General features: G+C 41.1%; 1 protein-coding gene across 1 annotated transcript in view; it reads right to left on the reverse strand.

Annotated features, from left to right (window-relative positions):
• The window catches only part of LOC125296595 (bone morphogenetic protein 2-like), a 13,520-nt gene extending 1,421 nt beyond the window's left edge, over nt 1-12,099 (reverse strand). Inside the window, exons 1-4 of the mRNA XM_048246588.1 lie at nt 11,272-12,099; nt 10,790-10,944; nt 10,510-10,626; nt 3,718-3,910 (exon numbers count right to left, since the gene is read on the reverse strand). Coding sequence (XP_048102545.1) covers nt 3,718-3,910; nt 10,510-10,626; nt 10,790-10,944; nt 11,272-11,719 — 913 coding nt within the window. The 5' untranslated portion in view covers nt 11,720-12,099. The remainder of the gene's footprint in view (nt 1-3,717; nt 3,911-10,509; nt 10,627-10,789; nt 10,945-11,271) is intronic.
• Between the last annotated feature and the right edge of the window lie 5,401 nt (nt 12,100-17,500).

Here is a 17,500-nt window from a genome sequence, read left to right on the forward strand (position 1 = left end):
AACAAATCCATACACTAACAAATACTTTTGTGAACGCTAAACTATACTTGGAGGTGACTGGAACTCCATCAGTGATCCTCTTAAGGACTGTTTCCCTCCAAGACCTTTAGGAGGGTCTTATGGAGAATTTAGAAATATATGTTTGCATTTAAACTGTTGTGATATCTGGAGATTGAAAAATACTCTACAAAATCAGTTCACATGGAATAATAAAGACTTATCCAGAAGGTCTAAGATTGATTCCTGGCTTGTTTCAAACGAATTAGTAGATAAAGGATACTAAAATTGTTCCTTCAATCCTTTCTGATCATCAGTTATCTCTTTGTCCTTACTTATGGAATACGCATCGGATAAACGTAAGTTCAACCTTTGGAAATGAAACAACACACTTTTAAAAGATACTGTCTTTAAGGAAAAAGCCATAAAAATAATTATTGAAAACTGGAATAAAGCTCAAGAAGAAAAAATATTCTGTAAACATTGGGAATATACTAAATTCCAAATTCGTAAATTAGCAATTATAAGGGGAAAGGAATTAGCCAAAGAAAAGAGATGTTTACAAGATAGAATTCTTAAGGATATAATAGCTATATATGAAGAAGACTCTCTTTCTCAAGTTGATACTAACAAGCTATCTGGTCTACAGTTAGAGCTGGATAGTATTTATGAAAATATGGCACAGGGTGCCTTTGTTCGCTCCAGGCGTAAATGGTTGGAACAGGGTGAAAAAAACACTAAATACTTCCATAATCTAGAAAAGAAGAAATGGCAGAATTAATAATATCTATAAACTTACGATAAATCATCAATCTACTGAAGACCCCCAGAAAATCTCCAACTTTGTGGAAGATTTTTTAGAAACTTATATACTGAACCAGATAACAGTTATGACACACCTCCCTTTCCTTTCTTCTATAAAGAATGGGGCAAGGCAATTGACCGAACCCAAAAGGACCTATGTGATCAAAAATATATCCTTAGATGAATTGAAAAAGAATATTAGTAGGTTAAAAAATAACAAATCTCCTGGCAATGATGGCCTTACTGGCGAGTTTTTTAAGGTCTTTCAAGATCATATTGCTGGATTTCTATTGAGTGTGTTCAAGGAAGCTCCCTCCTTCTATGTGTCAAGTTAATTACCTTGATACCTACAGCCAATAAAGATTGCTTACTAATTGAAAACTGGAGGCCTATAACTTTAATTAATAATGATGCAAAACTATTTGCTCATTTGCTCAGCGCCTTAAATTGTGTTTACCCTCAATTATTGATGAATGTCAGTCTGGATTTATGCAAGGAAGGCTTATACTGTAAGTGACAACCTTAGATTAATTTTAGACTTAATTGATTATCGGGAGTACCTATCAGATAATAATTGGATCTTATTCATAGACATATATAAAGCCTTTGATACTGTTAAGCATAACACGTTATTTGATGTTTTGGACTTTTTTGGTTTTGGTCAGTTCTTCAAGAACGCAATAAAAACTTTATATAATGATTGTAATAGTTCAGTAAAACTTCCAGGGGGCACTACACATAGAGTCAACATATCTAGAGGTATAAAGCAAGGAGACCCTGCGGCTCCATTTTTGTTTATCTTAGTTATGCAAATATATATAATGACTCTTTCCAGGGTATTAACATACTTGGAAGAGAAATAAAATGTTGTCAGCTAGCTGATGACACGGCTATCTTTCTCAAAGATGAAATTGACACGGCTATCTTTCTCAAAGATGAAATGCAGGTCAAGAAGGTGATTGAGTGTCTTAAGGAGTTTTCAAATATATCTGGCTTACATCTAAATCTTAAGAAATGTGCTCTTTTCCCTCTAAAAGATGATGTATTTATAACTGAATTTGAAGGTATTCCAGTTACAAACAAAGTTACATATTTAGGTATAGTCATTTGCAAAAATCAGTTAGAAAGAATGCAGTGTAACTTCCACCCCCTCATCCCAAAAATTAAAAGTAGGTTTAATTTATGGCTAATGCGAGACTTATCTATCAAAGGTTGCATACTCCTCTCCAAAACTGAAGGCTTGTCTCGCTTAGTTTATCCCGCTAGAGTGTTGGATGTACCTAATTCTGTGTCTAAAGAGATAGACTCTACCTTATTAAAATTTATATGGAGGAACAAACCTCACTACCTAAATAAACGGGTCATGGGCAACTCATATGATCAGGGAGCCTAAATGTTCTAGACTTTCATTCTTCAAATATCATTTTCAAAGTGAGCTGGATTAAGGATTAAATTTAGGACATAAACATAGGGCAAAAACAAGTTGTGGTATTTAATTCCAAATCTTATTTTCCAGAAAGTTGGTGGAATAGAATTTTTGCTCCAGTGTAATTTTGATATTAACAAACTTCCTATTAAACTGTCCAATTTTCATAGGCAGGCACTTTTATGTTGGCTTCTCACCTACAAGCATAACTTCTCACCACATAAACACTTAATATGGAACAACAAACTTGTCAAATATAAAAATAAATCAATATTTAATGAAAAGTGGGTAAACAACAACATTATTTTTATTTCTCAATTAATCAATGGAAATGGCCAATATCTGACTTACAATGAATTTTTAAACAAATTTGCTATCCCAATACATCCCAGAGAATACAGTATAGTCTTTGCTGCACTGCCTGATGGTTTTTTTAAATTGCTGGGTTCTAGAACTCATGAGCAATCAACTCTACAGACAGATATTTTACTGAATGGTATTAACATAAAAAATAGAAAATGTAACAATAAATGGTTAAGACAGATAATACTTCACCCTGTCACACCTCGTTGTAAAAGTTATTGGGGTGGCATCTTTGACAATATTCAATGGGATAGGGTTTGGTCTTATTACAATAAATATGTTCTAAACAACAAAATCAAAGAAATTTATTTTAAAATAATCCACTTATTTTACCCCACCAACTCTCTGCTTAAAAGATACAGAGATGATATATCAGACATGTGTGTTTTCTGTGGTTGTGCGCTTGAAACTGTTTGTCATTTATTTTACGAATGTATCTACTCAAGGTTTTTTTGGATAGAATTAGAAAATATGTGTAGTTTGGTGTGTGTGTGGTTGTGCAATGTTACTCTTCAGATAAAGAATGTTATTTTTTTTTATGAAAATGCAGACATTAATATTAAATGTTGTCTTTACAATAAATTTGCTCTTGCTATTGGGAAAATGTCATATTCATAAACGTAAATGGGGGGGAGGGAAACCTTGTTTTGCAGCCTTCAAAAATGAAGTCAAATTCTACATGGACACTATTGTTGGACTCAACAGCCGAAAAGCTGACAGAACTATATGTATATGCTCTGATATTATGTCCTCTTTGTGTTGAATTCTTGTACCCCTATTTGTTATAATTTGTATGGTGATTTTTGTATGTAATAAAAAAAAAAAAAAAAAAAAAATTAAGTGAACACTGGAATAAAGTACAGAACACTGGAATAAACAGAAAAAGAACACGCAGGAAGTGAACACTGGAATAAAGTAAAGGAAGTGAACACACAGGAAGTGAACAAACAGGAAGTAAACACTGGAATAAAGTACAGCAAATTAACACTGGAATAAAGGGGGATGTAGAGTTAATAAACACTTGGTTTGTTTTATGTGTTGCCTTTTTAAAGCCAATGAGATGTTAATGGTTAATTCCACTATCACACATTGGAATTATGTTGATGTCTCGCAAATGAAGCACTTACTGTGGGCATGAGACGAACTGTCAGAAATTGAGGCTCTTATCCCGTCATCAGAGAACACCACCAGGTAGGCTGACACGTCTGCTCCGCCAGGCCCGCGTGCTGCTGGTGAGGACTCCACCCAGCGGCCCGACGCCAGGCTCTTGACCAGGAGTAGCCCGTTGTTGGTGGCGCTGTTCTGGACCCACTTAGACACCTGTCATGGCAACATAATGGGAGAATGCCTCTGTGCTGTCATGACAACACTTGCTCATAATGGGAGAATGTCTCTGTGCTGTCATGGCAACACTTGCTCATAATGGGAGAATGTCTCTGTGCTGTCATGGCAACACTTGCTCATAATGGGAGAATGTCTCTGTGCGTCGGTACGTCATTTCTGCACACAGGTGCGCATGGTGGGAAGTCAAAGGAACACGCCAACATTTTGGGAAATGATTAGCTTATTATTAGCTTATTATTAGCTTATTCACTGTCTACCCCAGAGTTAGATAAGATGATACATACCCTTCTCGTCTCTGTGTGTGCAGTAACTCAGTCTGGAGCACCCACGGTTAGCATAGCTTAGCATAGCTCATTGAGGTCCAGCTAGCCTATAGCACCCAAAAGTAACACCCGCTGTTAGCATAGCTTAGCATAGCTCATTGAGGTCCAGCTAGCCTAAGCCTATAGCACCCAAAAGTGACAAAACAACTCCAACATGTTCCCATTTTTTCCATGTTGTGACTTGTATAGTTACGACATGTACCTACAGGGAGATGACCAAATCCTACCGGTAAGCTCATTTCCCAAAATGGTGGCGTGTTCCTTTAAGGCGAGACACTACAGGTGAATAGGGTAACATTTTTAACAAGCAGAGATCATTATGAAACTTCCCCAGTTGATTACTTACACTAATATGAAAAAAATGTATTACACGTTTTCTGTAATTTAATGTTTACATATGCAAATTATGCATTATTTAATTAAATATGCGCTAATTTGCATACATTTTAAAACATGAAATCTGAGCATTGGATAAAGCCAGGTTCAAAATTAAGTTTTCATTGTGTTTAGATATTAGATGGGGAAAATTACAGAGGGATTTATGGATATCTACCTTTGTTAAATTTTTGTTATTATGTAAATCGATTTTTCTCTCGATTTTTGCCATGTTTTTAGGCATACAATGTCATGTAAGTCAGGCTAGAAAAAATATATCAACAAACCCCTCAGTACAAATCTGCTAAATATAGATAGGCATAAGTCTAGAACGTTTGGTGTATGTAAGTGCTTCTGAAGTGGAGATTTCGTGCTCAGAGTGGGAGAAGAAACACATTTTGAGAAAACAGCCTTGAAAGACAGCCAATGCGATTGGTTGCTGATACAAGGAATTGTCCATATATGGATCACATAGCGTGATAAAGGAAAAACAGAGCTTTCCAACGGTACTACACATGATATGTTTTGGATCATGGTCGCGGGAGTGCATGCAAGGTTAGAATGCTAACTTTTGCTGAATTTAGGAGAAATATACAGGCGCGAGTAGACATAATAAGCGCTTTCAGATATAACCTCAGGAGTATATGCGGAGGTTTGTCAAACGGAGGTCCTACCCTTCGGATGATTCAGATATAATGCTAACCTCTTGGACCTAATACTGACCTTATCACGGACGTTATGTGTGAGCGACATACCGCACATTACAGAATCTCCGTGTGGTTGTCGAGTGAGAGGTGGGGGCTTGTAGAGTTCACAAGATGCGAGATATGGCCCTTAATATATCGCGACGCTGCCTGTCACAGCTGCTTTTTTTTTACAAAGTGTAGCCTATGCATTATGTAGGCTAAGAAGAAATCTATTGTGCGTGAGCTAATACTTGAAGTAGGCTAGTCCGTGAAGTCGCGCTTGAAATTGACCTACAGTATTTGTATGTGTGCTGAATAAACCCATTTATCTGTTTTCAACGTTAAGTACCAGAATTACTTAGCCTGGCGAGCCAGACCCATTAAAATGTAGGGTCTGGGCTCCTCCATTAAGTGCTCAATCCGGTAAGGATAATCGGTTGTCTTTCAAATTCCCTCTGCACGCAATAGGACAGCGTTATAAGTCCCATCGTTTCCACCAGCGGAGTTAGTTGGCTAGTTCAAACTTTTGCCAACTTAATAAAAGCTTAACTTCGTGTCACACTGTTAAGCCAACAGCAACATCCATCTTATTTCTTTTTTCAAGTAGCAGGAATTCAAGCCAAACCGTTTGCAACTCTGCCATCAATCATTATGTTAAGCCCGCCTAACAACTCTATATACGATTTGATTGGCCTGATAGAAGTTTAAGTTTTGAGCTCACAAGCCAACGGAGAGTTGCTAGACTAGCCCTGGCAGTAAATGTAATTGCCGTTAGGGTGCGTCTAGATTTCTAGGCTAAGAATTACTTGGCTATAGAACCCTAAATCTGGTTTGTGTTGGAGAGAGAGCATGCACACACTTTATGGTAGGCTACCAGCCAATTCAGTAGGCTAACTCAAGACTTCAAGGCCATCATACAACGTTTTTAAGCAACAAACAAAATACTGTAATGTATGCCTGCTTTTAGTTCAGTTAACAACGTTAACGCAGTATCTTATCTGGTCGGTAGGGTCTGAATGTAATGTTCTTATAATGTGTGTACACGGAAGTGATTCAGTTTTTGATAGCTGCATATTACCCACCATATGGCCCCGGCGAGATAACTCTCCCTCGTCGGAGCTAGGTGACTTTTGCAGCCCTGTTGTAATGCTACAAACTTCAGTAAACAACTCAACTTTACCTTGGGATTCATGTCGTGTCATTAACCTTGCCTCGGAGACTGTGAGTACGATATATCCATTGATTGATGTCAAGACGGGAGTTCTGAGCTAGCCAGCTAGCTAACTAGTATATCCAGCAAACACTTTAATGATTAGACCAAAAGTAAAGACATGACAATACTAACATAACAGTGAAGTTGTTCATTTTCTGTTCGGTTTATTTTTTCCAAAAGCATCCTCTCCCCATGTGTCTATTGCATTTATGTAAGGAGCTTGGAACAAAGTTGGGTTTTCTTCGTTTTCATTTTCTCTAGGCATATATGCTCAACAAATATCAGCGAGCTCATCTCTGAGGTCATGAGAAGGCTATCAATGAACAGAAAATCGTGTTGGCTAACAATTTATTAAATACTCCTGTTATTGTCATTAACGACGTCGCTGTAGGCTACTGCCTTTTCAGTGCCTTCTGCTTATGATTCAGTCTTTTGAATTCGTTTGGCCTTGCCATGCAGTTGTAGGCTACAACGTGCCGTTCCCTTCATGTGTTCTATCAAATGTTGTATGCCCTCATGGACGGTAGCTCCGCGATGTCTGCATCTTTCCGCGTCGGAATTTTCTGGACAACACTATGCCCTCCATGATAACACTGGCATTTAAGTCAGATCTAACCACATGGGCGCCTGCAGAAAAGCGTCACTTAACAACCACCCTCACTAGGTGTGAATTTTAACCGCATGTTCTACGCCTCCTTCAGACACAGCACATTTACATAATGTCCGGAGGAAATACTAGGGGGGGAGTAGTAGAACAACCGGCTAAATTCGGACTTCCATATGACCGGTTATGTCAAAGTCAAGTTTGCACACTCCTTGGTATTCTTTTGTTGAGTTTATTTTCTCATTTGGCACATGACGTTTCGACCTTGCGGTGAATCTGAGGTAGACAAAAAAGAATACCAAGGAGTGTGCATAGGCCACACCCCCTCCTTATAGACCACACCCACTTAGTATAGGCCACACCCTCTGTGTATAGGCCACACCCTCTGCATATCTATCTGTAATGAGATCATCTCACCTGCATTCCCTTTCTTCTCTCTTAGACATTTAACGATTTAGATATTGAACTATTTAGATATTTAAATATTTCGCATACCATTTTCCGGTTTGATTATTTTGCACAACAGTGAGTAATGCTACTCCAGTCTACCTATTTGACCCAGAGACATCCAATAAACTAAGCCCCCATCACCCCCCAGCCCACCCCCGCCTGATGCCTCCTTGCCTGTGCCTGTTGAGGTGTCCACGAGCATGGCAGCCTTCAAAGGGTAAACAAGGAGGCGGACATCCCCCAGAACCCCCCCCCACACACACACACACACACAACTGCGCTACCCTATCCTTTCCATAGTGTCTATTTATTTACAAATGTACATTCTGTAATTACACTTACACATAGCCATATTCTACTGCTCTTCATCCTGCACATACACTTATTCTTAATACTATTGTAATGTTACTGTCTCTGCACTACAATGGTACTGTTACCACACTGCACATAGTTGTACATACTATACATATCTGTCTATATGGTTCATACTAAATATCCATATTTATTCAGTTTTTCTCATAATATATTCTGTTAATACACTGCATCTATCTATATTTGGGGGCCAAAACGGCGAAACTCTTGAAGAGCACCATTTGTTATACTATCTTTTCTTATTATTATGCCTTCTTCCTCATGGAAGTCAATGGCAGCCCATAGAACCGTCTGGTGAAAAGTTGTGAAATTTGGCACACTGATTGGGGACAGTCTCATGATTCATTTTCATTAATTAAGTTTCATACCGGCACCTTGAGCGCTCTAGCGCCACCAATAGGCCAAAGTTGGACGTGCGTTCACGCACTTAACTTTTGACCCGCTGACCCGATTGTCAAAAATTATTATTATAATTTTTCAAAAAGTATTGTTAGAATCCTTGGACCAAGCCGAGTTCATCGCACCCTATGACGTCAATTTCCGCCATTATGGATTTTCCGCCATTTTGGATTTAATCAAAATCAGTTTTTCTGTTAATATTATTCATATATATATATATATATATATTTAAATATGTGCAGTGTTTTAACAGAATATATGAATAAACATATTTGTAAATATATTTATTCGGTAACACTTCATTTTAATGTGTCGCTGTTACAGTGTACCTACCTAATTAGGTACAGTGGTACAACCTGTGTAACAACATGTACTATCAGGTACTATCATTGTACTTGCATTATGTATTTGTGGGTACCTACATATAGTTGTTACATTGTAATACTGAGTGCTTTTACAAAACTTTGCCAATTTGTCTAAATTTTCATCAGAGGCAAAAAGCTGACCTGAGACCTGCTGGATGGGGTAAATCTGGTCATGATAGATTTGATACACAAATCATTCTTAGCTCCAGTCAAGGCCTCATTGTCTTCAGTGTACATGTAACAGCTTTGCTGCTACAACCTTGTTACTCTTTGATACAGTGGAATAAACCTATTAAGTGTACCAGTTAATTACTTACATGTACATATGACATGTATGTTGTGTCTTCGATGTCTTGGAACAGGTCTACTAATTCACATGTTCTGTGTGGTGTAACAGCAGACATGTTTCAACACATCAATTACAGGATGCATGACATCATTGACAGGATGTATATAATATGTATGTACTTAACTGGTAATGTAAGTACTTAACTGGTACACTTTATGTTAATGGGTTTATTCCACTGTATCAAAATAGTAATAAATGTGTACCAACACAGTTGATACATGTACTACAGTATGTAGGGTACTGGCAGACATGTTCCAAGATACCAATGACACAACATACATGTAATATGTAATTGTAAGTATTTAACTGGTACACTTCATTTTAATGGCTTTGTGCCACTGTATCAAAGAGCAATAAGTGTGTACCAACACAGTTGATATATGTACTATGTAGTGAATTAGTAGACCTGTTCCAAGACATCGAAGACACAACACAACATACATGTCATATGTACATGTAAGTAATTAACTGGTACACTAATTAACTGGTACACAATAGGTTTATTCCACAAAAGAGTAACAAGGTTTATAGCACACAGGTTGGAGCTAAGAATGGTTTGTATATCAAATCTATCATGACCAGATTTTACCCCCATCCACCAGGTCTCAGGTCAGCTCTTTGCCTCTGATGAAAATTTAGACAAATTGGCAAAGTTTTGTAAAAAGCACTCAGTATTACAATGTAACAACTATATGTAGGTACCCACAAATACATAATGCAAATTACAATGATGGTACCTGATAGTACATGTTGTTATACAGGTTGTACCACTGTACCTAATTAGGTAGGTACACTGTAACAGCGACACATTAAAATAAAGTGTTACCTTCTGTTAATACACTGCACATATCTATATTGTTCTTACTACTACTATAATGGTACTGCCATTACATTGCACATAGGTACATGTTGTTCATACATTGTTCATATTACATAGTCATATTTATTCTGCTCTTATAGGTAACTTTATATTTAATTTATACTACTCTAAATCACCTTCTGAAAACAACAGTATACTACTGTCTATACTGCACTATATCTTTTGTCCTGTCTATGCACCACCTACTTTGTATATCACATTGCACTTTTTCTGCTTTTTTGCACTTCTGGTTAGACACAAACTGCATTTCGTTGTCTCTGTACTTGTACTCTGCACAATGACAATAAAGTAGAATCTAATCTAATCTAATCTATTTATGGATTGATCTGCATTATCGAATATTGGGTCATGTCCGCTCAAAGTATATTATGATTATGGCCTTGTGTACAACTAACACGGCGCAGTACTGATACTAAATTCATTCTTCCCATGGTTCACTTAGGTAAAGAAGCATGGCGCCATTTTAATTGTCACCATGACAACATAATTGATATCTTGTCACCGAGATCAAGAGGAGGCGCGTGCGGCGTTATGTAGCATTGCTGCAGTTTGCTCTCACCGTCTGTGTGACGTTGAAGACTTCCCAGCCTTGTGTGTACGCGGGCAGGAGGCGCGATGTGATGAGGTTCCCTCTCCACGGGTGCACTCTGCTGTCCAGCACCTCGTACAGGTCCACCTCGACAGAACACGCTCCGTTACAATCTGAACACCGAGTATACGGCGTTGCGCGCTTAGTACCCACATCGGCGTTATGCACATGACACTCTCCGGTTATCAGATGCAATCATTAAAAGAGGCTGATGCCTAACGCAACACATGCGCACTCAGCAGCACCTCACCTTGTAGAGGTGATGTCTGTACGAAGTGTCCAGCAGGGACGACTGGTTTCTCCGGTACCATCGAAATTCTGCTCGTATAACTTTCTCATCCGCACCCAACGACTTCACTTGAAAGTAATGAAACGCTTCATCCGGTTGCCCTGTCGTGGAGTTCCCTTTGATCAAATAAATACATACAAGTTATTAGCTCATCCCGATGCCCATTCAAATAGTAAAGTATTAAATAAATACATACAAGTGTTGTTATTAGCTCATCCCGATGCCCATTGTACAGTGTAGTATTAACATAAAGAACGGCTTCTGCTCTGAGCTATAGACTTTGAATGTAGAGTTGTGGTGAGAGAGTAGACATTCCCATCCCTGCTCAAATTTGGATAAAGACATCTATGGTTTGGATTTGGATAAAGACATCTGGTGAGAGAATATCATTCTGAACTCCACAACGCTGGATGCGGATGGGGATCATGAGCACGCGCACGCACCTTTATCCGGGAAACTCCGCACCGCGTTCCCCTCCAACAGCGGCGCGTAGCGCGAAGTGCTGTTGGAGTCGGTCAGCGCGTCAAACAGGTCCAACATGAACTGAGGAGCTTTTCGGTGATAACGGACTCTCTGACGGGACCTCTCCACCTGCGCTACCTCGCGCAGCTTCGACATGACCGTTACCATGTCCGGGAGGTCCCTCCGCGGCCGCCTGTGTGACAGAGCGGCTACTGCAACCTGCTCTGCAAAGGCTGAGACGTGACACGTCCAGAGTAGGCACACACACATGCTCGCATACACACTGGGCATAGTAATGCTCGGTTCTTTCATAGCGGTATCACCGTGAATGGGTTGGCACGGTGCGCGGGACCCGACGCTTTTAAAGGATGACCAGCAGACCGCGTTCATAAATATGCGTAATGATCTGTCGGTTTGTGTGGATGACATTATGTGTGTGTGTGTGTGTGTGTGTGTGTGTGTGTGTGTGTGTCTCAAACACGATGACTAATGCGGCGCGAGAGTCTTTGGACAGTTGTTGTTGGTTTTATTCAGACGCTCCTCGCGGTCAATAACCAAATGACTATCAAGCTGTCAGCCTCCAGGCAAGTTCCCTATCAGCTCGCTAGTAATCACATCTTTGACCGCAAATATTTCACTGAAATGTCAACTCGCTTTCGCGTCGGATTCGTTAGCGCGAGGCTTGTTCATGGCTGTTATGTTGTACTGTTATAAGATCGTAACTCAACGGCGCTTTCTGAGCTAGGATAAAGCATGCGCGAGATGACCCACACTGATATCGGCCTTGAGCAAACCCTCCGTGTGTGCGCGCGCACCGGCTCGGTTTGTTGTGCGTTATCTGTGTGCTCTCAGCGAGCGCGGGGGAGACGAGAGTAAACGCAGTGACGCATTCGTGACGCAAACGAGGACTCCCGTGGCTTGGGTGGGGTACGCCCCTCTCTCACGACACGGGAGTTTCCAGCAGCGCGTGGGCAGAGAAACTCCTCGAGCGGCGGGGAAAGTGTAACTTCAGTCTGCAGGTACGGGCCGACTTGTCACACTTCACACAATAAACGGCATAGCAAGTGACAACTTTCTCCACGAGACACGCTGCTCTGATCAGACATGCAGATAGTGATGGAGTGGGTGAGGGAGTCTAGGAGCTCGAGCATGAGCCGTTCCTCTCACAACAGCTGTTTTCATACTGTAGGCTACTCTGTGCAGCGGCTGCAGGTGTGCTTGGTGTTGCTCCAGATACCCATAATGCAGCAAGCCAAGCACACACACATGCACACACACACACACACACACACACACACACACACATTTGAATGCTTTTATTTGGATATGAAAGGCAAGCAAAGAAAAGATCCAAATACTCTGGGAAGAGTCATTAATAAGGTGACAGGTCTACGTACATGGCTCACATGCTTTTACAGGTCCATCCATTTATAATACTCAGCACATTAAGGATCAACAAAACATCTCCGTCTCCATATTTGCTCCCCATAGCGGCTGAAACAGCAGAATTTTGCTCTTTGTCTTTTAGCCTTTTTTTTTTTGCAGCCCCCCTAACTGACCACCCTGACCACATATGGACATGGCCTAAACTCACACACACACACACACCCTGACCACATTCATATGGACATGGCCTAAACTCACACACACACACACACCTGACCACATTCATATGGACATGGCCTAAACTCACTCATATGGACATGGCACCACACACACACCCACACCTCTGACCACATTCATATGGACATGGCTAAACTCACACACACACACACACCCTGACCACATTCATATGGACATGGCCTAAAACTCACACACACACACCCCTCTGACCCATTCATATGGACATGGCCTAAACTCAAACTCACACACACACACACCACCCTGACCACATTCATATGGACATGGCCTAAACTCACACACACACACACACCCTGACCACATTCATATGGACATGGCCTAAACTCACACACACACACACACCCTGACCACATTCATATGGACATGGCCTAAACTCACACACACACACACACCCTGACCACATTCATATGGACATGGCCTAAACTCACACACACACACACACCCTGACCACATTCATATGGACATGGCCTAAACTTCCAAATACCAGGGTTACTAGTTTACAGTTGTATCCAAGTTGGTGAATGAGATCTACCAATGGTTGATATTTCAATAGTTTGAAATAGTAGCAAGTGTCCATATACAGGTCAAAACAGCAGCCCACCTCAACGATAAATACAGATTTCATAGCCTCATTTACAATTGCAATGTCAGGAGTGTTTGGAATATTTTTTAAATAGTCACTGTCAGATGTGTTATGATGGAACCAGTTAAGTTTTACAGTGCTGTGCTTGTAAATCTTTCTGTCATGTCCATAGTTTATCTTTTGCAAATCCTTTGCAACCAGATCGACTCAGGCGGTGCTCTGTCTGGCCACATACAGTCCTTTGTAGTTGTAGCATCCGTTTAGTATGTGAGCAACGGTTTGATTTTCTTGCTGAGAATGTGAGCAGTGTGAGCTGGGAATAGATGCTGCTGCATTGTGCCATTCCCAGGTTCAGCCACTGGGGGGAGCGCTGACCTAAGCCATCACCCCGGGCTGAGGATTGCACAGGGCTGCAGCAGGAGCCGTGGGGGTAAGAGTGTGTCCAGTAAGAGTGTGTCCAGTGGGGGTAAGAGAGTGTCCGGGGTAAGAGGTGTCCTTTAGGGCCTAATGGGTTAAGTGACCAGACCAGTGACCTGATTCAGCGTGGGAGAGTTAAAGGCACCTAACCCTAAACCTAACCCCAACTCTAATCCTAATCTTAACCCCAATTCTAACCTATGCCTAACCATAGCGCCTTCCAGGCAGCGCTGCCTTGAACACAAAGTTGGGGGCATGAAACACCAAGAAACCACACACACACACACACACACACACACACACAGTCTCTCCCTCTTGGACACACACACACACAATATCACTCTCTCTTTATCTCTCTCTTCTCTCTATCCCTCTCCCTCTTCGACACACACACATACACACAATATCACTCTCTCTCTCTCTCTATCTACACACACACACATACACACACACACACTGGTGTTGTCTACTGTAAATACAAATCTAACTTGCTAAATCTGTCTGAATGTTCTTTGACATTTTGTAATCAAGTGAACTTTCTTCTGTGTGTGTGTGTGTGTGTGTGTGTGCATGTGCGTGCGTGCATGTGTGTGTGTGTGTGTGTACTCTTCTCTTCGTAAAGCTAACCAGTCTCTGATTGGCTGCCTCAGACACACATGGCAGTGATTACTGAAACTCCTGTTCTGCTACTATGCGTGTGTGTGTGTGGCGTTAAAGATGATGAAGCGCATGGCATGCGCAAGGCAGTGTGTGTGTGCAATGCAGATGGCGTGTGTGTGAATGTGTGTGTGTGTGTGCGTGTGTGTGTGTGTGAATGTGAGTGGAGGGTGTGTGTGGGTGTGTGTGTGTCAAGTCTCGCTGGCTAACAGATGCAATAGTCTCTCTCTCTCTCTTACACACACACATACACACACACACACACACACTCACACACACACACACACAAACACACAATATCACAGAGGCACATATACACTATGATACACAATCTCTCTTCAAAACGAGTTGTGTGTGTGTGTGTGTTGGGGGGGTATGGGGGGATGGAGGCTGAAGTATGCAGTGTGTGTTCCTGTCTTGTGTCTTTAGATAGCTTTACAAGCACTGGCTGTACTGAGTCTCCCACACACACACACACACACACGCACGCACGCACATACACACACACAAACACACACACACATACACGCCACTGATGGACAAGTTGGCACATGGTAAACAAACATCATGTCCAGTGCTGACAGCAGCATCTGGACCACTGCCAAACCAAACCTGTGAGTGTGTGTGTGTGAGTGTGTGTGAGTGTGTGTGTGTGTGTGTGTGTGTGTGTGAGTATGTGTGTGTGTGTGTGTGTGAGTGTGTGTGTGAGTGTGGTAAGAGAGAGAGAGAGAGACAGAGCGAGATGTGTATGTTTGCACATGTGTGTATGTGAGTGAGATAGAGGTGAGTGTGTGTTTTGCATTCTGTTATCATGTGTATGTACTGTGTATTGTGTGTGTAATACGTGGGTGTAATATGTGTGTGTACTGTGTAATGTGTGTGTATTGTGTGTGTAATATGTGTGTGTACTGTGTAATGTGTGTGTATTGTGTGTTAAATATGTGTGTAATATGTGTGTACTGTATATTGTGTGTGTAATATGTGTGTAATGTGTATTGTGTGTCATATGTGTATTGTGTGTGTAATATGTGTGTAATGTGTATATGTGTATTGTGTGTGTAATATGTGTGTGTACTGTGTATTGCGTGTGTAATTTGTGTGTGTACTGTGTATTGTGTGTGTAATGTGTGTGTGTGTATTGTGTGTCATAAGTGTATTGTGTGTGTAATATGTGTATCATATGTGTGAGTCGTGTGTAATGTGTAATGCTGAGTATTTGCATTTGTAAATACGATATAAAAGTGATATGAATGACCCCGGCTGTGGCGCGACTGGCTGGGGCACCTGCACCGTACGCTGGCGACCCGGGTTCTGGATCCCACCCCGACTCTCTCTCCCACTCACTTACTGTCGTTCTCCACTATCCTGTCGCATTAAAGGCATAAAAAGGCCAAATAAAAATGTGATATAAATATGGTATAAGTATGATATAAAAGTGAAGCCCAAAATGATTTATGCTCCAAATTCTGCATTTTTATTTATGGTTCTTCTGTCTGGACATTGAATTTAATCAAAATGTTACTTGTGTGTGAATACGTATGGGCCTCAGTGTGTGTGTGTGTGTGTGTGAATACGTATTGTATGGGCCTCACTGTGTGTGTGTGTGTGTGTGTGTGTGTGTGTGTGTGTGCAGGCGCGGGAACCTATTTTTGACCAGGGGTGCTGAATAACAAAAATAATGGATGTCCGACGATTTCTCTCTCCCTCCCCTCCTCCCCTGGACATGTTTTGGATTTTGACTGCTAAATACGTCATTTTAGTGCGGGTGATAGCGAGAAGTTTTAGAAAAGTCCTGGGCAGCCACACATTCCAATATTCCGCGACAACACTCCGAGTCCACTGCGCCCACCCTAACCCCACAGAAGCGCACTTGACATCATTTAGTATAGCTAAGGAAAATTACTTTTCTGATCGTCAAAACCACACCAGAGATGTTAGGCTTTAAATATAGGCTAATAATCAGGCTGCAATGATCTACTTAAATAATTTCTAAATAGCCTAAAAATGTGTCAGTCTCCACAGCAAGTATGTGTCCTACTAATTTCTATCTTAGCGACTATGATAGTGAAGTGATTTCAATAGCTATAGGGCCTACATTTATTAATTTAGCAAAACTGTAAACACACACACACACACAGACACAAACACACAGACACACATACACAGACACACATAGACACAGACACACACACACACACACACACACACACACACACACATACACACCCCGATGCACAAACACACACACACATCAACATATCCATGCACTTGCCTTCACATGCAAGTACAGAGTGATGTTAATTTACATACTTATACACACACACACACACACAAACACACACACACACACAAGTGTTTGATGTGTGTCTTTGTCTGTGTGTGTGTGTGTGAGAGAGAGAGAGAGAGAGAGAGAGTGTGTGTGTGAAGTGCAGGGCAAGATTTCATGGAGATAAGTTTCTTATTGCATGATAGCAATTTTATCACCTATTATTTTCCAATTCTAAATTGGGCGGGGAAAGGGATTGGGGACAAAGGGCAGTATGGAGTCTCTGTTGTGCTTTCGCTTTCTTAACCCCTAACCCTAGGAAGGGGATTGGGAGCAAAGGCAGTATGAGTCTCTGTTGTTAACTGGCGCTAACCTAACCCTAGGAAGGGGGATTGGGGCAAAAGGCAGTATGGGTCTCTGTTGTGCTTTCTTTAACCCTAACCTAACCTAGGAAAGGGGATTGGGAACAAAGGCAGTATGGAGTCTCTGTTGTGCTTACGCTGCCGCTAACCCTAACCCTAGGAAAGGGGATTGGGAGCAAAGGCAGTATGAGTCTCTGTTGTGCTTTCCTCATCAACCTAACCCTAACCCCTGGGAAGGGGATTGGGGAACAAAGGCAGTATGGAGTCTCATTGTGCTTGCTCAG

The sequence above is a fragment of the Alosa alosa genome, chromosome 6, assembly GCF_017589495.1.
Source record: "Alosa alosa isolate M-15738 ecotype Scorff River chromosome 6, AALO_Geno_1.1, whole genome shotgun sequence".
NCBI classification, from domain to species: domain Eukaryota; kingdom Metazoa; phylum Chordata; class Actinopteri; order Clupeiformes; family Clupeidae; genus Alosa; species Alosa alosa.